Source organism: Hippocampus bargibanti, linkage group LG11, assembly GCF_051943395.1.
Source record: "Hippocampus bargibanti isolate YZ-2025 linkage group LG11, ASM5194339v1, whole genome shotgun sequence".
In the NCBI taxonomy this organism is placed as follows: domain Eukaryota; kingdom Metazoa; phylum Chordata; class Actinopteri; order Syngnathiformes; family Syngnathidae; genus Hippocampus; species Hippocampus bargibanti.
In genome coordinates this window covers 12,629,901-12,654,221 of record NC_142744.1, presented here as the reverse complement: position 1 = coordinate 12,654,221, position 24,321 = coordinate 12,629,901, and the positions used below count along the sequence as shown (strand labels likewise).

The 24,321-nt window shown below is 43.2% G+C and overlaps 1 protein-coding gene across 1 annotated transcript in view; it reads left to right on the top strand.

Moving 5' to 3' along the window:
- The first annotated feature begins 330 nt into the window (after positions 1-330).
- Positions 331-24,321, top strand: part of rnf220a (ring finger protein 220a) — a 139,457-nt gene continuing 115,466 nt past the window's right edge. The window contains exons 1-2 of the mRNA XM_089008332.1: positions 331-612; positions 7,872-8,855. Coding sequence (XP_088864458.1) covers positions 8,201-8,855 — 655 coding nt within the window. The 5' untranslated portion in view covers positions 331-612; positions 7,872-8,200. The remainder of the gene's footprint in view (positions 613-7,871; positions 8,856-24,321) is intronic.

Here is a 24,321-nt window from a genome sequence, read left to right as displayed (position 1 = left end):
CTTGGTTTTTGGTCTTTAAAGGTTGTGCGTGCTTTTGTTGTGTGTTCTCGCCCTCGTCAAAAAGCGAACCGAGCACTGCGCGGCAGCACTGCGCCTCGCGCGCGCTCTTGCCAGGATTACCCCCGGTCCCCCACCCATCCTCTCCGTACACCCCCCCCCCCCCCTACTCACGCGCTGAGCTGTGGAGAGCCCACCGTCGGGCGCCACCCTACCTCCTCCTGCTGCTCGCCTTTCCATTGCGCGTTTCAGCTTGAGGGGGCTGCACGCGCACTTCGCGCCACTGATAGCCACTTTATGCTCTTGCGTGGAAAGTAACATTCTCTCTCTCTCTCTTTCTCTTTCTCTCTCACTTTCCCCACCCTCTCTCTTTCTCACACACTCATACACGCACACACGCACGTTGACGCACACGCGCTCGAGCTCTCTATTGCGTGCATAGATTGTCCTCCTTGGGCAAGCTAACGGGGAGGTGTTAACTACTTTGACGGTGCTGAGACGCACAAGTCACCGCTGCTGTCATTTGGCCAAAAGTTTTGAGGATAAAAAAAGGAGGTGGAGGGAGCCGGAAACCAAGGAAGGTTCCACAGAAGTGGCGGATTCTCCCACGAAGAGGTCAGTTACTTTTTTTCTGCATCTACTTTCCTAGTTTGAAGCTTAGAAAGTGTTGTTTTGAGTGCAATTGTCTGTGTTTTTTAAGAGGGCGGTTAGGGGGATTTGTGTTTTACTCTCTTGGGGCGACAAGGGGAGAAAGTCACGCCAAGTCACTCCGAGTGTCCCTTTGGACTCACGGCTTTTTGCGCGTGCGTTGAGGTTTATATAGCACATGATGTGTGCAGCTCGCGCACGCGCACTTGTTTATTTGTTTGTTTGTGTTTGTGTGTGCGCGCGTGCGTGCGTGAAACGCACTTGTTAAGTTTCCAAACAACGTGTCCTCCCAAAAAACACTTCATGGGGAGTGTGTAGTGCGCACGCGTTCATGTCTGTGTGCGCGCGTGCGCGTGTATATTGTTCCACGATTCGGTAATACCCAAAAAGATTTACGTAAAATATAACACTTGATAAACACCAATAATTGAACACGATGCATTTCGGGAGAAATGGAAGATATGACAATAGTTTGTGGCGTTGTTATTATATGACGAAATTTGAATTTGTAAAATCACTTGATGATATCAAATTTGTAAAAAAAAATTGATATCATCATCATTTTAAAACAAAAATGAACAAGTTTGACTCTTTTAGTTTTACACATTTACTCCGTGTCCGCAGCGGGGATTTTGTCTCACTTATACTGTCACTTTTTTCTGGGATTGGGGTGAGGGTTACAAATGGTTATGCGGCGCATTAAACTGTTTTTAATGGCGACATATGGCGCCAGCGTGCAGCATGCTCTGTTCTTAATCAAGAACATTACTTTGGACCACAAAAATGCAGGCGAATTTGGACTTCTGATTTTCCTCAACATCGGAAAATCTATGTAACTCAAATAAAAGGCTCATAAAGAAAAATAAATAAATTAAATAAAATAATAGAAAAAAAGTTTTTTTTTAATTTGTCTTGCTGAATACAAACGCGCAAAATTAACAAAAAGGTTCACAATCATGCGCGTGTCTCACGCACACTCTCAAAAGGCTTCGCGTCGGGAAAAACACCTGTTCACTTGCAGCCGCTCGAATTTAACCCACCACGCCACCACCACCACCCTGTCTGGAAACCCGCGGCTTCCCGATTAGTGGACGGCCGCCGCGAGCCAAAGCCGGCATGGTTCAAGCCGAACACCGTTTGCTTGTTTTTATTTTAACCAGGGAAGGGGGCGGGGTGAAAATCGCGTATTTTACGGCTGATTAATTTCAGAACTTTTAGCGAGATTTACGATTTTTTTAGTCGAGTAGAAAACCTCACCGACCATATTATAGAACTTTAAAGTACGACTTTGCTTACTCTTGTTTAACATTTAAAAACCGAAGTTAAGGTCTCACGTAACGAAAATAACACGGCCAAGTGGTCCACTTGATTTCTGACTTGAGAAAAAAAATCCTTTTGCAATTTTCAAAAGAGGCAAATACGACAAGCACACTCAGACAGATGTACATTGCCAGGACAAAAAAATGAGCAGGTGGAAACAAAACGAAAAAGGACGTGTTAAAATTCTGCATCGGAATCTATAAAGCCCCCAATAGGGACTTTTATGGCAATAAACGCAAAACAAATTCGACATGTGTGAGTTTGTGCGTTTTTAAAAAACCGCTACGCATCAAGGACCGTTGCCTTGATTTCAGTGATGGATGACTTGAAATAGATTTATTGATGACCAGATCAACCGACCCTGTCTTTTAACGATCACGCCAGCCTGTTTAATTTCCAACTAAATTCACAAGCAGGGAGGTTGAGGGGGCAGTCGTCGCTCATCTTTTCAATGCGTGTTTGGCATTTTGCTTACTCGGAGCGCCATGCGGGGAAAGTCCAATTTATTTTATTGTCATTCAATCTGTGTGAAAATTTTCAATAAACGGCGCTGATGCAACTAAGCCTAAAAAGGGGGGTTGCCCCCCACTTGAGAACGAACTACCCATTTTCTTTCATTTCGTGTTGAGGCTAAGACCAAATCATGTCCGATATCTCTAAAGATGAGTTCAAAGCAATCAATTGGAATGTCGTTTATTTAATATGATAAAATAGGCATCAATCCATTAATAGATAATAACCGTAAATGTATTTTTAATGCATATGAATAATAATGGAAATGAGCGAAGATGATTCAAGTGCTTTTAATTTAAAAAAGTAAACATAAGTCAGTTAAACAAAATTAAATACGTTTTCCCTACATCGGATGTGTTATTAATAAATATTAAAACGCTTTTTTTGTTCAGTGCATCAGGTGATTATTTTGTCATTTACGTTTCCAAATTCGGTGATTTACAAAACGACGCAGAACAACCTCCTCGTTTTGAAGTATTTTCTGCAAACATTTTTGGGGACACGGCCAGTATTAACGCACCGAAAAAAGGAGAAGTCTTTATTTTTTTTTAAACCACGCCGTTGGTGATGATTAAAATGACAATATAATAAAACTATGGTCATAGTGCGCTTAGAAAATGAATAAATTTATTTTTCCCTTAATGATGTGGGCCCGTTTCTTTTTTTTCATTCGCACGGGAATTAAAAAAGAGACCAATCCTGGAATAAATAAAATAAAACAGCAAATTATGGAGACAATATTCAAACCCGGCTTTGCAGTCCGTTTTTATCGCTCCCCATTGATCATTGATCTCATCGCAGTGTGTGTGTGTGTGTGTGTGTGTGTGTGTGTGTGTGAATGTGTGTGTGTGTGTGTGTGTGTGTGTGTGCGTGCGTGCGTGCGTGCGTGCGTGCGTGTCTGTAGGGGGGGTCTCTTGTATACGTAAACCCCTCAAATTTAAGTAGCACGTTTAACGCGCCGCTTGATATTCACCAACCGAAGACAATTTCCATATAATAATAATAATAAATAATAATAATAATAACAACAACTATTTTTAGGATTTCAGCAATAAACACATGAGCCCTTGTCAATTGCCGCACAACGTGGAGAATTGAAACATCTAAAAAAACGGTTTAGGCATCCTGATCAAGAAATTTAAAAAAAAGTAATTAATTAATCCACAGTTATTTTTTTAATATGATCAAATTTGGGAATATATGAGTGCCCCGCCCCATTTACCCGAGTCTATTAAGTCTTATCAATATGCGCTAATTCCACCCTCTTTATGACACGCAGTTCGTCCCCCCCCCCCCCCACACACACACACCGCTCGCACCGCCCCCTGCTCTCAAGTGTACCTACAATTATTGTGTTGCGCTAATAAACGCAACGTGCGCGAGCTAATTTGACAAGCGGACTGTAATTGAAATCAAAGCGTGCACGGCTAAATCGCTACCAGAAACACGCAATTATGGGGGGTGCACTCGAAAACTTGCATTGCGCTTTTGCAATCGTGATGCATTTATTTCAAGTTGTCCCCCACTCGACTATTTGTCATTTCCCTCCCGAGCAAATGGAAGCCTGCGTTTCATCTTGAAATTGGCTCATTTTTTTGGAAGAGGGCCGAGGGGGGTGTACGATCTTTTCTTTTTTTGGCCTACATGGAATATAAACAAAAATTAAAAACGCCCTTCTCCAAAATATTCCAATAGATGGTGCCAATCTTGACTTGGTCAGAATAAAAAAGTGGCTGTATCTAACTGGCAGCCGGTTCAGGATATCCCCCACCAACTGCCCGAAAACAGCTATTATTGGCGCCAGCACCCCCCACCATGACCCTTGTAAGGAAAAATCAGAACAAAAAATGGATAGATGGATAGATAAAAACAAATGTATGAGCCAGACAGGTGTATGGGAGGGGCCAGCCAGGGTGCTCTGCACTTCACACCTGAGGCTTGCAAGCTCATCACACACCTGTAGCTCATTTGGGCTGGTGGGAACCAGCCCTCACTTCAAATTTGTGTTCCGACCACCATAGACAGCTTTTAATTCTCTCTGTGGACTCTCTTGCTTGAATGCTATAAGTAAGTTTTCAGTTTGAATTCTCCTCAGTTGACTTTTGCAAGACCAAAACAACATATCCTCAAAAGAGGGGCGAAATCCATCAGAAGTTGATTGTAAATCAAATTGATGACCTTTTGATAAAAGAATGGGGGAGTAGCTCTGATGCCAGAGGGAAACCACTCCGTGGCGGTGATGCGCACTTTGTCGAATGGTTTGATTACGTTGGAGACGGCGGCCATGATGAATGCAGTGGTTTGGGCTCTAATAGGGGCAACAAGAGAAAGTCAGCCGAGCGCCCTAATGAGGGGGAAGGAGTTGTGTCCCATGTCCGATACAGAAAGGGTGTCTCTTTCTCTCACTTTGCACCCCCCCCCCCACACACACACACACACACATCATCTCTCTCTCTCAGGTTTCTCCGTTCATTTGTCAATTACTCTTTGTGTGTGCATGTACACACACTCACACATACATACAGGCACACTTTCTGGAGCACATGCAATCATCGATTAGAAGCAGTCGGATTCTGTGTTGATGACTTATCATTTTTCTCCGGACGCCAGCTGGGTGTCCAGACACGCGATGATGATGATGCTCAGAAGCCCGACCCGACTACCGGCACTGAGAGGCCTTACCGCTTCTGCTCGTTTCACTAATCTTATTTTATCTTATCTTAGACTTCATCATCCAGAATGCAACTTGTTCAAAGGAGACGCTCGGCCTCCGGCTCGCCCGAGATTAGCAAACGCCGCCGTGTGCGGTGATTAAGTGTCACCACGGGGTCGCTCAGCGACGCTGGTGAAGGGCAGACGGCGAGCTCGGCCTGTCAGTCAGCAAAGACAACGGTGTCATCTGTCAGCATTTCCGGGGTCGGTTGTAGCGGGCGACTTGTCGCTTGGAAGCCGGACTGATTTTGCCGTACGGTGACCGGAGAAATGATTTATTTGTTACTGATGGCTTTGTGAGTGCTGTTCACTGGACATGAATGGAAATCCGAGACCAGGCCGTGACACTTCAGAGTCTTTGGTCTTTAAATCCTATTTTCTTTTGCCGGTGTCCTTCCACGCCACAGTGTGAATTTTGCAGTAGTCTTTTCTGCCTTCACCTTTTAGGTGTGGCACAAGATGCTCAGCATTTTAGCTCGCTCAAATCGGTATTGATTTTGGGAGCGGAATGTCATTATCCGGCTCACGCGATTATATTGCATGTTCCCAGAACAAATCTGACTTTCTGTCTTTGGTTGACTGCCATGACGCTGACTGAACGTTCGAACGATAAGGGTGACAAAATATGGTAAAACCCAAGAGTGATACCACAGGAACACTAATTGGGTTATTCAGAGATAAGAAATGACTTAAATAATGAAGAAAATGACTAATCTTCAATCAATTCGTGGTGCAATTGATAGCCACCTCCAGTTTTTAATGATTTCAACAGTCTTGCATAATGCTCTCCAAATCATGGTTCGAGGCCAACAGAAAGCAACACTGATCCAAACACACCTCATCGATCCATAATTACACCACCACTGAAGCGTTCCTAAATCGTTCATTTGTGTTTCTGATCATTTCTTCCGGCAAGCGAAACCCTACGCGTCGCGACGTTACTAATCTTGCGCGCATCACAACGACAATCTGCAACCCCTCTGACTTGATGAGTGTGATTTCGCTCGATGAGGTTAAAGCGCATCAATGTTGACAGCAATTTCGACATTGGTGCAACAGTCACTTTAAGTACACGTTTGACATAAATTGCCTCCGCCCCGCCACCCCTCAAGTGTAATATCGCAGCGACAGCTGTATCTTTCTTGTACACAGTAATCAAATTATGCCCGCGTGGTAAATGTTCCCCTGTGACATTTTCTATTATAAAACGCATATAGCCGTTGTCAGACAATGAACGGCTGATATCCCCTCTGTGGCAAATGGGATCCTAAGTGGCACTGACTGACACAATGTGTGCCCGTTGGCTGTAATTGGGCTTTCATTTTGATTTGGGGGAGATGTACTTGATATGTGCTATGTATCTTTCTAGGAACAGGGAGTCGCAAAGTGAAGGGGGGATGTGAAAGTTTCATTTTATCCTTCTTGGACAGAGGCAGTGATTCTAGTCACGTTATGCGGTGGGTCACAGAACACATTCAGCTCTGTAATCTTAGACAATGTGGGGACAGTCCGGATCCGATGTGACTTCGCCTCACCCGGCGCGCTGTGGTATTGTAAAACATCTGGTGTGGCCTAGGGTGTCTCCTCTCAATTTACCCTCGGTTTCCCCGCGCGTCTTCATGTGGGAGGTGGTCGGGGGCCGCGAAACCGAGATAAGGTTTGAATTGTAGCAGGTTTCACGTCCAGTTATTATATCACGCTTGGGCTTAGCACCTTTGAAGCCCAAAGTCGTCTCAGGTGCACTTGACTAGCATTTTGGACAATAAGCAAACTATCCCATTTCAAGTGGCCTTTTGGGGATCAGCATCTCTTAAATGTTATTTTATCGTTTCATCGGCCGCCTCTCTGCATCGGCCGGATCAACACATCTCACACTCTGATCTAATCCCGAGAGGAAGAATTCTAGCCTGTTGCCACGGATGCTGAGGTCACGAGGTCAAGTACAGCTAATTTATTCACTCCGTCAGATTTCCTCTGGCTCGTGGATGGCAGATGGAGGGGTTTGATATGATATCACCCATCTGAATCACCCGAGGGAGGAGAGAGTGAGCGAAAGGGGGGTCGGATGGGGCAATCCGAGGAGACGAGAATGACAAGGGAAATGCAAAGGGCCGGACGGCCGCATAGCAATGACAAACGTCAAATTAATCTATGATAAAATATGTCGTACAGCACAAATGTTCCTCGTAGGCACTTTACTTTGTGGGGATCAACTTCAGAGATTCTTATCGGAAATGTGGGTGGGCAGCAAGAAATATTAGTGTGCTCTAATCTTGAGTCAAGTGGTTCTGGTCCAGTAAGATCAGGGAGATGGTAACAATAAGCGGCTTAGACTGTGATCAGAGATGGCGGAGGGAGGAGAAAGAGTGCCGGGAGGATGAGAGGAGATGAGGATGTGGGAGGTTGATTTGCAGACTAGAGGACAAGCAGGATCCTATTGGGAAGAGCTTGGAGGGCAACAAAAATGGGACCGGATATTTCTGATGGATTGACTTTTGTGAAGTCATGACGAATTCTGGGTGGCTTTTAGTGATCTGAAAATGGGAGAGACCTCGTTTTGGGCAAGATGATAATAATCAAAGCATAAAAATCTTTTGACGCCAAGTGTCTTTGTTACATCACACTGACAGATGAAGCAAGCGATGATTGTTATCTCATGCTTCAGTTTTGTCTCTTGACAGTTTGACCAGAAGAAGATGAGGAACTGACTGTAAAGACCTTCAACAACCATTGGGCATTGGCAACCCTTCCAGCAGAGTCTTGCATCAAAGGGCTTCACTCGCAGACGGAAGCTTTCTGTAGGGGAAAAGTTCTTCTCAACTCAGTCACTCAACTGCAGTGGATTTCATCTCTCCGGAAACAAGATGAACTAAAAGCATCTTTTGCCACAGAGAGCCAACCATCCTGCTCGACTCCTAGTCTTGTCTGAGGTGCTTTTCCAAGGAGGCCTTCTCCGAGGAGGAAGAAGTTCCTCCTAATTTCTTCTTGACTGCCCACATCCGTTTTCGACATGGATCTCCACAGAGCAGCGTTCAAAATGGAGAGTTCCTCCTACCTGCCAAATCCCCTGGCCTCGCCCGCCCTCATGGTTCTCGCTTCCACCGCCGAAGCTTCTCGTGACGCTTCCATTCCCTGCCAGCAACCGCGCCCGTTTGGTGTGCCCGTTTCTGTGGAGAAAGACGTTCACTTGCCATTTAACAACGGTTCCTACACCTTCGCGTCAATGTACCACCGCCAAGGTGCTGTCCCACCAGGTTTCCCTAACAGGGACTTTCCTCCATCCCTCCTGCACCTCCATCATCAGTTTGCTCCGCCAAATCTGGACTGCTCACCCATAAGCATGCTGAATCACAGCGGCGTTGGGGCCTTCAGGCCCTTTGCGTCTCCTCCCGATGATCGAGACGGCGCTCCGGGCGGCTATCAGTCTGCTTTCACCCCGGCGAAGCGACTGAAAGGCTGCCTGGACGCGGATGCTTCCCCTCATCTCCGTTACTCTGATGCAGAGGGGAAAGAATATGACTTTGGCGGCGCCCAAATCCCACCGGGGAGTTCGCCGAGCAGCGTCTTAAAAGCCGTCGAGGACAGCGGAAAGAAGATATTTGCTGTATCCGGCCTTCTTTCAGACCGAGAGACCTCATCCAGTCCCGAGGACCGTATTGAGCGCTGTAAGTACACCTTTTTCATATGCCTTTGTAAAACCCACAGACTTGACAAAAGAGTTGAGGGGGGCAATGTGTTTGTGATCTCGAAGGAAATACACTCAAAGGTAAAACACATTGCGTAGGCTAATTCTATTCCGACCCTTTAATTAAAAAAACTTTCGAAAATATTTTACACACTTGAATCACAAACACCGATAAACAATCCTATCTATGTTGGGTTTTTTTTTGTCATCATCTCTCTTGGCTCAACCAATCCTTGATTCACAAGCCCACAAGCTCCGCTAGACACATTAGCATCTACCAGGGGAGGTGATGCCATTTGGCCCTCCTGCGCTCTGTAAACTGTATTTGTGTATATGCTGGTGTGTGTGTGTGTGTGTGTGTGTGTGTGTGTGTGTGTGTGTGTGTGTGTGTGTGCATGCATGTCGGTTGGCCATGCTCCTTCCCATCAGTATTCATCATAGTTCTCCCCCCTGACTGCCAAAAGATTTGCCCACATTCCCGAAACCTTCCCAGAGTATCTGTGGATGCAAGTGTATGTGTGTTGTTACGCATGTGATGGAAAGAGATGGAAGTGTTCCAAGCACTAAGACACATTTGGCAACGACCTTTGACACCCAGCATGCATCAAAAACTGCATCGGATTGCCGACGAAAATTAGCATCGAATTGCCATTGTGATTTTGAAGCGTTTCTTACGGCATTTTGTGTGTGTCAGTTTGGTTGTTTCTTTTCACCTTTCCACTGTTGTCGTTTTGAATCTTCATCTTTGTTTTCTTTCCAGCTTGTCTTTCAAAGGTTTTAGACTATGCGTGTTTTTGTGGGGTAAATCAGTGAATTAATAAATAAAATATGAAAGCGATGAACTGAGACTTATCCGATAAAAAGAAAACATGCAAGAGAAAATGGAGACCTGAAGAAACTGAACAAAATCCCAAAATAACTTCCCAGATGAAAATGAGCACATTAACCATTAGGAAGATTTTGAAAAAGATTTAGCATAGACTTTTATAACGTAGCATGACATTTTCACTGTTTGACGTTAGTATGCCAACATTGTATGAAAATGGCGTGTGTACAATGAAGACAAAGGGGGTTGAGTGCTATGTTTTGGAGCGCCTGAATCCCAAACTAATCAGGTTAAGTCTTGGCAGAAGCAGCCTCCACCTTCACCACCGGCCTCTGATGCGATTGGATGTGTGGAAGCTCTGCTCACAGCAAAGACTTATGGGTTCTCCTTCACTGGTTCTGGTCATTGAGGAGAGGTAGCTAAAGACCCAACAACACTTGAGCGCCAGTACTGCAAGATGTTCCAGCAAAGACTCTTCGAGGGATTACGTCAGCTTTACGACGTGAAATTAGAAAAATGCAGCAACGGTGAAGGATATCCTGCATTTAGTGTTTTTCATTCTGAAATTGAACTATCTCCGACCAGAGGAAGACAAGTTCAATTTGGCTTGACTTTGGATGGAAACTGAATTTTCTGTCGGTGCGCCATGAGATTTTACCACACTGGAAATGTTCCAAAATTTGGATCAATAACTCTTTGAGGACATAAAATGAACCGTCCGCTACGTCGGGCAATTTGTTCAATTTGTCTGTCTTTGTGTTAAATGACCCGAGCCCCAGTCCCGCTGGTTGGGTACCCCCCCCCCCTCCCCACCCCTTCAATGCGATTTACAGTCCAATCATCTCTTGTTCCACATAATCCGAGACATGTTAAGGATTTTTTTTCCCCAAATATTCTCATCCACCATCTTGAAAAGTAGTCCATCTCCACACCGCCTGCATGAACGTCTGTCATCTTGGTGCAAAATACTTCGAGTGCCATCCGGTATGCAAAGCCTTCCCAAATCCCCCCCAATGCACAGAAAGACACGATAGCTTTTAACAAAAGCCGCTAACATATCAACTACTAAACCTGCACCGAAAGGCCCCATCATGCCCTTTTTGGACAAGACATGTCGCATTAGTGAATGAGATGACTTTAAATGTATGTGATAATGCTTTAATCCAAAGTGCATCGAATCAAAAGGAGGATATTGTTGAGAGGAAAAACCAAAAAAACAAAAGAGAATTACCTGTGATCGAAATTGGTGTGTTGAGAGTCTTGGCAGACGTTTTTTTTGGCAGTATGATTTTTTTTTATTACATCTCAACGCTGCACGCCTCAGCCTCCAGCATTTGTTGACATGGTTGTTTTCTTTAGGATCTTACACAGCTCTCCATCTTTCCTCAATGTCTCGTTTCCAATCAGACCGCCATCACCCTCCCTTTACGATGTGCGACAGCTGCGGACTGTTTGGATTCTCTGCGCACCACTATACAAGGTAGACAGATGCACACCGGCCCCCAAAAAAGAAAAATATTTCAAGGGGACAGAAACGCTCATCCATCCACTTGTCTTGACAAAAATCTGTCGCCCTCCAACTTGGCAGCCTCCCACCCCACCCCTCCTGGCTCTGCCTGTCACGCTCCACTGGCAGGTTTAAGTTAAGTAAGAGTCTTCTAATAATTAGGACTGGGACTCGCCTGCCTCGCAAAGTGTGTGAGCGTGTGTGGCTGTCTTCCTGACGGTGCTTAGCCAGATGTTAAAAGCCTTGTTGTCCCTCTCTTAAATTGCCAACTGTGCCCCCCCTCCACACACACATGAGCTTTCTCAGCAAAATATCAATGTTTTTTTAAATCATTCTTTTGAGCAAGCTGTCCCTCCCTCTAGCCAGAATTGTATGCATTGCGCATACAAGCATGCTTAGCGTAGCATCGAGTATATGCGCGTGCGTGCATGTTGGCTGATGCGATTGTCGTGGTCACTGTTGCAATGATGGGTTGGCTGGAGGATTAGTCCCTTCCCGTAGAGCCTTTTGTTGGCCCAGCAGCTCATCTATTTGAACGTCGATAACGGTGTGCATGCACGATTTCTTAAAAAAATAACTTGTGTCTATATTACATAATCAGAGCATTGTTCAAGTAAAATGACATGGATTTAAAATAGAACTTCTCTCCTGAATATTATCGGGAGATTAAAAGTGATCCAATGATCAATCAAGGCAATCATCATTCACACATGCAATACTATTTTAGCCTAGCAAGTCAACTCAAAAACGTACACGGAATGCTTTAAAAAAGTTAAAAAAGTTATTGGTCTTCTTTTCATGGAGCGATTCATGATGACAATAGATACTAATCACCCGGATCAGTACAAAGATTGTTTCTATTTATTTTTCTTCTCCAGCCTTCTGCCGAATGGTTTTATTCTTCTCCATCCTGCCTCTGTCTCTGTCCTTCCATCTTTCTCACTTCCTCTCGACACCCCCCCCCCCCCGTCTCCTCCTCAGTAATCTAATCTGCAGCCAGTTTGTGGATGCAGTCTAGTGTGACAGACCCCCCTGTCCTGCCCGCCATCCCCTCCCCTCTTCTCTCACTTTTTCATGCACATCAACGCACGCACTCCCACAAACACAGTTTCCCAAAAGGCCCACCGGCTTGGCAGAGGGGCCCGGCCCCTCCCTACCCTGGTCACACCCTCTTTAATATTGAATTATTCATCAAATCTGATTGGTTCCTGCTGATGGTAGCTATGATGCGAACCGACGGTTCGTGTGTGTCTGTGTGTGTGCGCGCATACATGTGTGTGTATGTGACAAGCGGGGTGGGGGGAGCTGTGGCATGGAGATTGTCACTTGTCCTTACTGCACCGTCGGTTCACAAACCTGCGCCGGATAAATAAATCGCACACACATGCCTGCTCACTTTGTCGGGATTTTACAAGTTGTGCTAAAGCAGCTGCACCTGTCGCTATTTGAAGCAAAATTAAAAAAAATATTTTTAATCTTACTCTGTGGAGCCATTTTGAGAATCGATGACGACATTTGAGGCGTATCATTGAGGTTAATTATTATTATTATTATTATTATTAGTAGTAGTAGTAGTAGTAGTAGTAGTATTGCCTATTATAATTGCCTATTATTATTATCATTGTAAATAGCACAGCCACTTTATGTCGACTCAATACAGTTACATATATCAAATATGTTTTTTTATGCTCGCACTATTTTCAGTTCTTCTTATGAAACATTTTTCCAGTTATACATTTCAGTCTATGATATTTCTACTTTGTTTTTATCTTTCAATTTTGCTGCTGTAGACTCCAAATTTCCCCATTGTGGGACTTTTAAAGGCTTTCTGATTATTGGTTTATTTGTTTCTCTATAATTAATTAATTTTAATTTATCAAAACTCACAATTTTAATTAATGGCAACTAACAATTAGCATCTTCAGCATAAAACCCCCAAATGTCCCCTTTGAAAGGTGAAACAAATCAATAGTGGATGTTTTATATGCATGCTAGATCGTGTGCTTACTCATATCATTTGCAAACAAATCTCAAGGAGTGCCCACTTGCCAAGGATGGCCCCAAGGTGATTTATTTTTATTTCTTTATTTTCTTACATGGTGCAATGAGAAAATAGCGACTAAATATTTTGAAAATATAAAATAATAACGCTGGAAGTGCTTAACTGGGATTTGACAGCCCCCTAATTGGAAAAATGAAAAAAAAAAACATTCAAAGTTTGTTTATTTCAAAGTTTATTTATTCTGTGCTATTTTCATTATGGTTAGGTTTACTGACATACAATGACACTGAGTGGTAATTTGCATCCAGCAACTGGCTGGCAACCGGTTCAGGGTGTCCCCTGCCTACTTTCCGAGGACAGCTGGGATAAGCTCCAGCACCCTTCACAACCTCTGTGAGGACGAAGTAGATCGGAAAATGGATGGATGGATAATTAGCCGAGCCAGAATTGTTGGCTACCTTCAAAAATCAAGCCCTTTTGAAAAATCGGTTTTCTCATTTAATGCATGACTTGTGATGACTACATTCAGGAATTCACAATATTTGTTCAGGTGCACATTAAGATCATTTTGCCTTGTTGTTGGCCTAAGTTGTCCTGCATCTCAAAACGGATCTCATGAAGCAGCTCAATGCTGTTTTCACACACTTTTCAAAGTACGACCCCGTATGTGCCATATTTCAAAACATCCTGTTTTTCAAATGAACTCCGACTGTCCAATCAAATATGGTCCTCGTGGCATTGTCAAGGTTTGCCCAGCCAATTCTAGCGCGTGCTCTTGTACGCGTGTGAAATTGCATTTGTGTTGCAAGGCGCTGTGAAAGGCGTGAACAGCCACTGATCACGAAGTTTTCCCGCACTCTAGGAAGAGAAACGGATATAGTTGAGGATGAGTGTGTCTGTTTGCTTATGCCGCCGTGTGTTCTGTGTGACCTGCCCCCCCCCCACCGTCCTACACACTTCACGTCGACTCCCGTGGTGCAGCAGCATACCGAAAAACCACGTTCAAGGGAAGTTGGGCCAAGCAGAACAACAACATGCCGTCCTGAAACGGCCTCGACTCTTCATCTGAGCTTTTCCCAAGTCAACGTACTGTTTGTGAGACACTCAGAGTGAAACAATCCCCTCGTGTTCTTTGATCTTTCCATCCCCCTCTTCGTATTTCTCTTCTCTCCCCGTCACTGCTTGCGTGCGTGCATGTGTGAGGAATCCCAGCCCACTGTTCAGCAGATGAATAATTTAGCGGTGTGTGTATCATCTGTTTACCGTGCTAATCCATCTGTCAGCAGGCACCTATCGATTCGCGCCTGCTTGGTAATTGTGCATCCGTGCCACGCATGCACACCATCACACACATGCACACACACACACACACACACACACACACACACACACACACACACACACACACACACACACACACACACACACACACACACACACACACACACACACACACACACGCAAAAACACGCCAGAGTACCTTTATGATGTGCAACTTAGCTCATATTCAGATGCTGGAACTGTCAGCTGGACTTCATCTTCATTGAGTGAAAGTGATTGCAGAGTCAAGGTCATGAGAAAGAATCTGATCGCAAAGGTTTCTGGGACTTTCCTAGCGTCATCGTGTGGTTTCGTTCTTTTGTTGTTGGTACAGTTTTAGCACGGTGAATGCAGGTTTCATCTTTCTGTGGACTAAATAACGACAAAAAGGGGAACGACAGTAGAATCCCCCATGACTTCATATTTAACATACTGGATAACTGTCAACTCAGCTTCGGATTTATGAAATTGGGTTTCCTTGACTATGTCGTGCAGGGGACAGACAAAAAAAGCATGTTTTGGTTCAAACAATGTTCAAATGTCATGTTTTTTTTTCCTAAAAATTAAACAAAAGTTTATGACAGTAAAGTCTCGTTATATCGATATCGGATATATCGATAGTCCCGGTTATATCGATACTATTTCTATGCACGCACGGAGAAAATTACATGCAAACAGGGTCGGATATATCGATAGTCCCGGTTATATCGATATTTTTTCGGACTCCCTTGACTATTGATATAACGAGACTTTACTGTAGTTGTATTATTTGAACACATTTATCTATCTCGCTGGCTAGCTCGCTATCAACTTTGATAGCTAGCTAAGCAGCTCAACAAATGTTTATTAGATGTATTAGTTCAACACATTTATCTATGTAGCTTGTTAGGTAGCTATGTACTAGCTATCAACTTTGATAGCTCGCTAACCAGCAAAAAAATGTTTATTAGTTGTATTAGTTGAAGACATTTATCTATCTCGCTGCCCATCTAGCTATCAACTTTGATAGCTAGCGAGCTAGCTAGCTTGATAGGCAGCAAGCTAGTACTCTTTATAATTAGATATGCATCCATTATCTCATCTATTTATCCCATATATATGCTGTATTTCGTCATATAAAGAGTGTAACCATTTTGAGAAGATTTGGGCACTCATTCAAATCAAAACCAGATTATCTGATTTAGGGCATCTAACCATGAAAGCAGACAGTGATCATGTTACTTCCATTTGGATTATCGGGTCCTATTTTTGACGTTCGTGTTCGTTATTCACTATGTGTTCGTGTGCTTTAACACATTTTAATTATGGACAAATCATGAGAACAAAGTTATTTTCTTTTGCTGAGTTTTTTTATGAAGTAAGCATTGGAATGCTTTAACTCACAAAAATGTTCTTTTATCAACATGAGATGTCTGCAAACATAAAGTGTTCATATTGAAAGAGAAAAAAAAGACACAATCTGCAGTGCAATCATAAATCAGCGGCTGGCCAAGCATTGATGGCTGTAATTATTAAATGACTACTTTTAAAAGCTTATTGATCCATGTCATCAGCTACTCGAGTGATTACTAATTACCGCTTTAGTATGTTAATGCATGCACATACGGTATACACACTCGCGCGTGGGCGCGCACACACACACACACACACACACACACACACACACACAAGCAAGCCTCCTCCTATGAGCATTGGCAAATGTTTTGACGAGTCCGTTCGTGTTGCATGACTGCAAAGTAAAGGAAAAAAAAACAATTCCATGATGGGTCTTCTTGGAATAAACCCGCTGTCCTTTTTATTCTTCTAAATTTGAGTGTCACTGTGTGTGTTCCAGCTGATTCATTACATTGTATAGTCCAAGCCAGGCCTTTGTTGCCTTTGCTAACACAGTAAACACACTAGCATGTTTGCTGGGGTGCGCAGCAGGGTTCATTTCGATGTAGAGCGACTAATATCACACCCCCTCGGCAAAATGCTCGGAATTCTGCCCTCTGGGACAAGTGTCACATCTTTGTGAGCATGTGTGTGTGTCTGTGTGTGTCTATACTTGTGTGTACGAGTGTGTGTCAGGGGTGTTAAAAGAAGGCAGGGGCTTAGCAGAGCAAAAGAGAGCAAATCTGTCAGCTCTCCCTGGGCAGACAACCCTTCTGACCCTCATTCAAAGACATATTGATTCTCCTCTACACCCAACAGAGGAGGACGTGTGTTTGTGTGCATGTGTGTGGAAGTGCACAAGTGCTTAACACAGCCTGATGTCTCCTTCGCATCCGTTCTCCTCAAGCATTGTTAAACGAGAGAAAATATGGTTGATTGTATAATCAATTAAACAGTTTTTCGGCTATTGAGCCGATCACAATTTGCCATCGGGGTTTATAAAACATGAAACGCCAGGTGAGAAGGTTCACCGCTTTCTTTCCGTTTCTACTTAGTCGTCGTCGTTATGGATGACAATTCCCTTTTAAATGGAGCGCGCCTCATATTCGCTTTCCTGCGACTCCGAGACAGCACCAATGACCTCTGGCATGATATCAATCAAGGCTACACGTGGAACTCGGAGCTCTTCTTGTGGTTGTGGAAAATGTGTAAATAATGCCAGCACATTATTTATGGATTATATTTTTGTTTGGGTTGTTGTTACTAGTTATCTCAGATCAGATGATTATTTTCTCTTTTTTTTATTTCCTGTGGGGAATACAGATTCCTAAATTGCTAGTTGGATTGCGAGCAGAATTAATGACGACTTCTTGCAGAATTAATGACGACTTCTTGTGTGTAAAACTAGTTGGATATTTTGCTTCTGGTAAATACTGAATAATTTGAAGGTTCGGGCACAATTGTAGGTCAACATTTCTGTGCTGGGCTTAGTTTGACACCATAGCAAATGCTGTCATCACATGTTGGCTAGTATTACGGAGACAATGTGCTCAAAGTGCTTTTTCTTGTGCAAAATTATATCGTGCCATCTTTTCAAATCCATTTACAGCCAAAAGAGTGACTCAAAAGAAAGCATTTTCATGCACCAAAGGTTGAGGAACATGCCAATAAAATGCCCCATTTGACTTCAACAAAAGTGCATAACATGAGGGACATTTGACACGACCTGTGGCAAGAACAATGTAAACATTTAAGACCCACCGTGGCTTTTATGACACATTTCGAATCAAGGGCAGCAAAAAAACAAGCCTGACTTTTGCATCAATGTCAGAGACGCTGTCCAGGTCACGCCTTTGGACCCGCCGCGGCAGCCCGGCGCAAGGTCTCCGGTAATAGCGGATCGCTGGACATCCAATAATGACACTTTGTGAGTCAGAGGGGGAGCATAAGGTGGACCCCGACAAGGCGAGTTGGTTGTCTGCAGCGAGGCAGGGCAGCGGCGTAATGCATAGCGGACGGACTGCCCGCTGACCCTGCTCCTGCTGATATAGATGAGCTACATAAGCTGAAAAGTGTTGGCTGTGATAATGAAAGCTTGGCCCCATTGCAGTCCATCACGGGAAAAGAAAGACAAAATGGGAAAGGAGAAAAAAAAGTGAAAGTCATGAAAGATGTAGAGGATTGAAATGATTTAGGACTTCATTGGGATCTGAGTGAAGTTTATGTCAAATGTCAACGGCTCTAATGTGTGTGAGATGAAGGTGGGGAGTGTCTTGTTTTTAACTTGCATTTGTGTCTTGCTCATTTATGATGGTCCCTTGATATCTTAGTCAACTGTGGCATCTGTTGATTGAAAATAAACATGAACCAAACGAAAATGTGCATCAATTGTTGAAAGACAATCATGCGCAACCAATGTCTGAATGAAGTAAATCATTTTTTTTTTTCCTTCAGTCAAGTAAATGTATTTCATCAGGGGCAGGCACTTCACGTTGAAATGAATAAATAAATAAATAATAAATACATAAATAAATATAGGGCACTGATGGTGTTCCTACATTATCCATGCAGTCGGGCTTCACACCCGCACCAACACCTGGCCACCATCTTGTAAGTGGAGTGTGTTTACTTCTGAGGTAAAAAGCCATTTCTAAACAAAAAATGTAAAACAAACCTGCACCTTTTCAGATAATCTTAATCGGTATCTAACGGAATTGGACGCTCACTTTGGAACGAAATCCACCTGGCCACCATCTTGGATGTGGAGTCTGTCGACTCCTGAGATAAAAAGACGTTTTAACATTGTATTAAATGTATTTTTTTTTTTTATTTTTTTTTTCGAAACACAAAATACAAAAAGACTGGCACATTTTGAGATAATGTTAATTTGTGTACAATTGAGATTTATGCTTAATTTGAATCAAAATCCACATGGAAGTGGAGTGTGTTGACTCCTAAAATATAAAGGCATATTTGAAATGTCAAAAAATATATGACATTTACTTTTAAAACAGATTATTTTTTCTAAAAACAAAATACAAAAAGTCTGCCACATTTTGAGATAATCTTAATTTGTATACAACGGAACTGTATGCTTAATTCGGATCAAAATCCACATGGAAGTGGAGTGTATTGTCTCCTAAAATATAAAGGCATTTTAGAAACGTTCAAAAAATATGTGACATTTACTTTTAAAACAGATTCTTTTTTTCTAGAAACAAAATACAAAAAATCTGGCACATTTTGAGATAATTTTAATCTGTATATGATGGAACTGTACGCTTAATTTGGATTGAAATCTACCTGGCCGCCATCTTGGATGTGGAATGTGTCAACGATTGAGATAAAAAGCCATTTCAAAAATGTTTACAATTTTTATTACACTTAATTTGAAAGATTATTTATTCTAAACACAACATGCAAAAAACCTGGCACATTTTCTGTTAATCTTAATCTGGATATACAGGAAATTGTATGATTAATTTGGAACAAAATCAACCTTGCCACCATCTTGGAAGTGGAGTGTGTTGACTCCGGAGAAAAAAAAGCCATTTGAAAAAAAGTAAATGTTTATTACATTTAAAAAAGATTCTCTTTTCTCAACAAAATACAAAAAGACGGACACCTTTTCAGATAATCTTAATCTGCATATAACGGAACTGTACAATGATACAATGGCATCTCTACTCCGTTCCTTTGTCTCCTGTCTGAGTCTCATCCACACACACAGACAAGACACAGAGTGTGGGCCCCAGATGGCACGGTGGTGTCAGGGTGAGAGAGGTTTGTTAGGATCAAAGAGCTCCAGTGTGTGGCCCCTCCACCCTTGACTCGCTTTCTTCTTCACTTCTTTCCCTCTTGTGTTAGTCATTTTATTCCTCCTCTTCCACCGCTTTGATTGGTCGCTTCCTCTGGCCTCGTTCTACCTCTCACTCTCTCCCTCTTCATTTCCTCCCCCTATCTGTCCATCACAAGTGTGGATGAATTATTCATGTCTCTGTTGCCAAAGCTTTGTCACCTCTTCGGCACTTTCTCTAGCTCCCCACTTTCCTCTCCTCCGTTGCCTTCGTCGCTTTTTTCCCCCTTCTGGATTTCTACCACTGCTTTGCTCTGTCCTTCACACTCCAACTCCCCTTCTGTCATCGCCTCTGTGACCCCGAAAATATCTCAACCACACGCGTTTTACTCTGGAGCCAAAATTTGAACATGCGGTCATCCCTTATGTTTTTTGGGGGAGTGAAGAAAACGAAATGTGGACTTGTAAGGCGAATGCAAATTTAATTCATGCAATTTTGCTCCGGTTTGTGCATGCAAAATATACAAAAAAAAAATCAGTTTTACGACAGACAATGTTTGCAGTTGATAACTATTAATCAGCGGGAATCTCCATGAATATCAATGGTAGGAGCTCAGTAGTTACTGGCAAATGACTTTTTGTTCTCCCAAAGGTTGTGTATTTTATATACTTTTTTGGTCAAGATTTTTGATGCCACTGAGTGTGTGTGTATGCCTGTGTGTGTCAAAATGCAGCTGCTCTGTCAAAAAAAGTGTGGGCCTGTCGAAGCCGCTCACCTCCCATGTTACCCTGACGATTAATACAATTTAAAAAAACGTCCCCTTCACTTTCGCCCGGTGCCGCTCACACACGCACGCTGCTCGCTATTCAGTAGAGGTCCGTGCTACATCAGCAGCATACAGCGGACTGCCTTTAGAGGCTGATCAATCTGTACTGCCGCTTGCGATGATGAATTACAGAAGTCAAGACCAAAGAAAGCGGTGGCGGAGGTTGTACAAGGCTGCAGGAGAATGTGTAAGGAGCGAGAGTTGCGACATGTGGATTCCATAAAATGGATCACTCGAAATTGCCCATGGTTGTGTGAGCGTGAATGGTTGTTTTCGTCTGCGATTGACTGGCAACTGGTTCAAGGTGTCCCCCGAATACAGCTCGGATAGGTTCCAGCACCCCCGGCGACCCTCCTGAAGTGCATCAGAAAATGGATGGATGAAACTCAGAGAAAAACATTGGATTATGTGAGAAGGCTGGCAGATCAGGGAGATTTTTTTTAAGTTTGACAAAATGATATTTATCATGTGGACCTTTTTTTTTAAATTGATTTCTTCCTGTTTTGTAACGGCAGCTTGCTTAAAGGACAACCGACATCACTTTTTTGTTTCCTAACTGACATTAGAAAAACGTTTTATAGCATCTAAAATACCCAAAATACACAGTATATTTTAGTCAAATGCAAAACACCAATAAAAACGACTTAAGGTGTCCAAAAACTACTTCAAATTGAACCCGGAAGTGGCCAGTTTCAGAAGGTCCCGTCCCCTTGTTTGTGGTGAAGAGATGCTTTCTTGTTACTCATCCAATTATGAATATGATTCAAATAGTTCTGAAGAGGAAAAAATACGTGGTTGCAATCGATTAAAGAAGTCCTTCTGTCTCATTTTGAGGCATCTGGAGAGAAATGTAGCGACAAACTATTTAGTACTCACAGTAACAAAAAAAAAAAGGCAGAAGAGGGCGATAAAGCTCCGTGTAAATTGTCTCCTGGGACGTTTTGTAAGCGAACATCAAATACACTGCAGAAGTCTTGGCGCAACACACAACAATCCACCATCGCGTTATTTATGTGTTTTCCTTCTAATTTCGCCATCAACACAGATCAACGTGAAGTTTTCAGACCAAACAAAGTATCGCAAAATGCATTGAGGTGATGCAAGGTATGTCCTTTCTCGGTGAGGGCGTTCCTTCAGTGACGTAGGGTTAGGACAAAAACAAAGACTTCCGGAATATTCAGCGCGAGTCTTAAACCCTAAAATATAGCTATATGGTGGAATCTTTGTAAAATACGCTCAGTAGAAGTCATTTGAAGCGATTTTACAAATTATGGACACAACTTTTCCGGAGACGTCGGTTGTCCTCTCAAACGAATTTGCATACACACACTTCCATGCAAAACTAGCAAAGGACTCATGGATGTCCTGTCTAACATTGTGGCCAGTGAATGTCGTCACCTCATTTCACCTGCAAACAAGTACCTTATTTTCCAGTGTATAGGGTGCACCGGAGTAAAAGGCACACCCCCAATGAATGGTGTATTTTCAAAATGTTTCCATATCTAAGGTGCACCCGAGTATAAGGCACATCGTTAATGAATGGTGTGTTTTCAAACTTTTTCCACACATAATGCCCAGCAGAGTATAAGGCACATCCCCAATGAATGATGTATTTTCAAACGTGTTCCGTATATAAGGTGCACTGGAGTATAAGGCGCATCCCCAATGAACGGTTTGTTTTCAAACTTTTTCCAAGTATAAAGCGCACCGGACTATAAGGCGCACCTTCAATGAATGACAAAAAATCCAAATATAATCGCTTAATATTGAAAAGTTTTCAATATAAAAGGCACACCACATTATAAGGCGCTACAGTAGACACTTGGGGTCCGCACAACTTCTTCTACAGGGGGGAATTAAGTCACTGGATGCTGACAGTCGTTGCGAGACCTGTTGTGTCTCAGTACCTATATATAAGGTGCAGGGTCATCTTTGAAAGAAAATCAAGGCTTTTGGGTGCGCCTGATACATAAAAAATATGGTAAATATGTAAAAAAAAAACTCACATCTGGTGTGGCCCAAATGTGACTAGCACAGTTTTGGCCACAAGAACATCAATGTCACTATTCCTGCTTCTTTTTTTCCTTCCCTTCAACTTTTTTCACTGAAAATTAAAGGTTGATTTATCTGAGCCAGTCTGCGAGCACATCCTAGCCCCCCCAACCCAACCCCCTCCTTGCCGGTGATAAATCCGTGGCTGCGTATGACAGCTTTGTAGCTGCCGGGAGGCCCCTCCTGCCTTGTTTAGCTGTGATTCCAGTTGACAGTTTTAGGAGCGTGTCTTTATTTAAGAGCTGCTGTAATTACACAGGCTTTAGCATATGTAGACGGCCAGATATGATTCAAGCCGACGCGGCCCGGGAAAAGGGGGGGATGCAGGAGGGCTGGATGGGTGCATGAGAAGAGAGATAAAGCACGGAGCGACAAGAAAGCGGGAGCAAGAAAAAGGGAGAAGGAGAGAGGAGAGAGGAGAGAGATACGGCTCGCGAGGTAGACCGATGGAGCAATTGAGATCTGCGGAGAGGGCAGTTGGGAACAGCGAAAGGAAGAGATATGGGTTGGCAAATAAAAGACAGCGGCGGCCTGCTGCAAACGCTTCTCCTTATGATGCCTCATTAGGGCTCGGGGCTGCAGATAGCGCCCGTTACGGAGATCTACGGCCTCGGCGCCGGGAGACAAACAGAAGGGCTGAAGGAGAGAAGCGAAGCGGGCACGGCACGGCACGGGGCGAGACATGTCGTAATGGCGGCCAAAATCATCAAATGAATCAGTGGGAAATGAAGTTCAATCAAATATTTATGAGGCAAAAAGTCAACTTTTGCGTTGTCAAATCAAGTGTGACATCGAGCGCTTTTGATTTTTTTGTTGTCGAATGACCCAAGATGACTCGCAGCCTCCTTATAAACACAAAATAGTGAGTTTTAGGACTACATTAACATTTAATTCAGCGTAAGAAACCTTAGACTTTTTTTTTCATCAGAACAAAAGAGTAAATTCCTAAATTATATGGGTCTGTAGTTATATGCGCTTGAAATGAGGGCGGCTGTCCAAAATACAATACAATGCAATACATACACATTGGTTCATATAGCGCTGAATATGGAACAAAGCGCTAATATGGAAAAAGGGAAATTCTGCCCCATTGTGGAAAAGAAAAAAACATGGCCAGAGGCCATGGCGAGAGCTTTATCGGCACCCAAGCATGAAAAAACAAAACCTGAAAAGAATAGAGAATGCCGCTCTACGTCATATTTTCAATTCCCGAATAAATTTGTGAATGGCAGTCAATGAGTTCAATACAATGTCACATCGAGAAGTGCTTCCTAAATTATATGGGTATGGAGTTATATGAGCCTGAAATGGGAGCGCCTGTACAAATTACAAATGCTGCTCCATCCTTGGAAGGGAAAAAACATTGAATCAGGGTATTTAGAAGGAAAGCAAAACACCTGGACAAAACCCACACAGGCACAAGGAGACCTTGTAAACTTCACACAAGCAAGACCGGAACCGGAATCAAACCCACGGCCTTGTTTAGGATCTTCATCGGCTAGCATCTGGGACTTTCGGTCTTCGGTGCATCGTACAGGGCACGGAATTATCCACCAAAGCCCATCCTGAAGATCCTCCGATTCGGTGTTGTGTGGATGTGGGCAGTGACATAATGGGCGGTTATGTAAATAGTAGCGCTTGAAACGCTAAACATGCATGTTTACTACCTGGGGAAGACCCAGGGAGGTGTTAGCATGCTGGAAGGAAAGTGACATGTTATTTTGCGCAGGTTGTGTATCGTA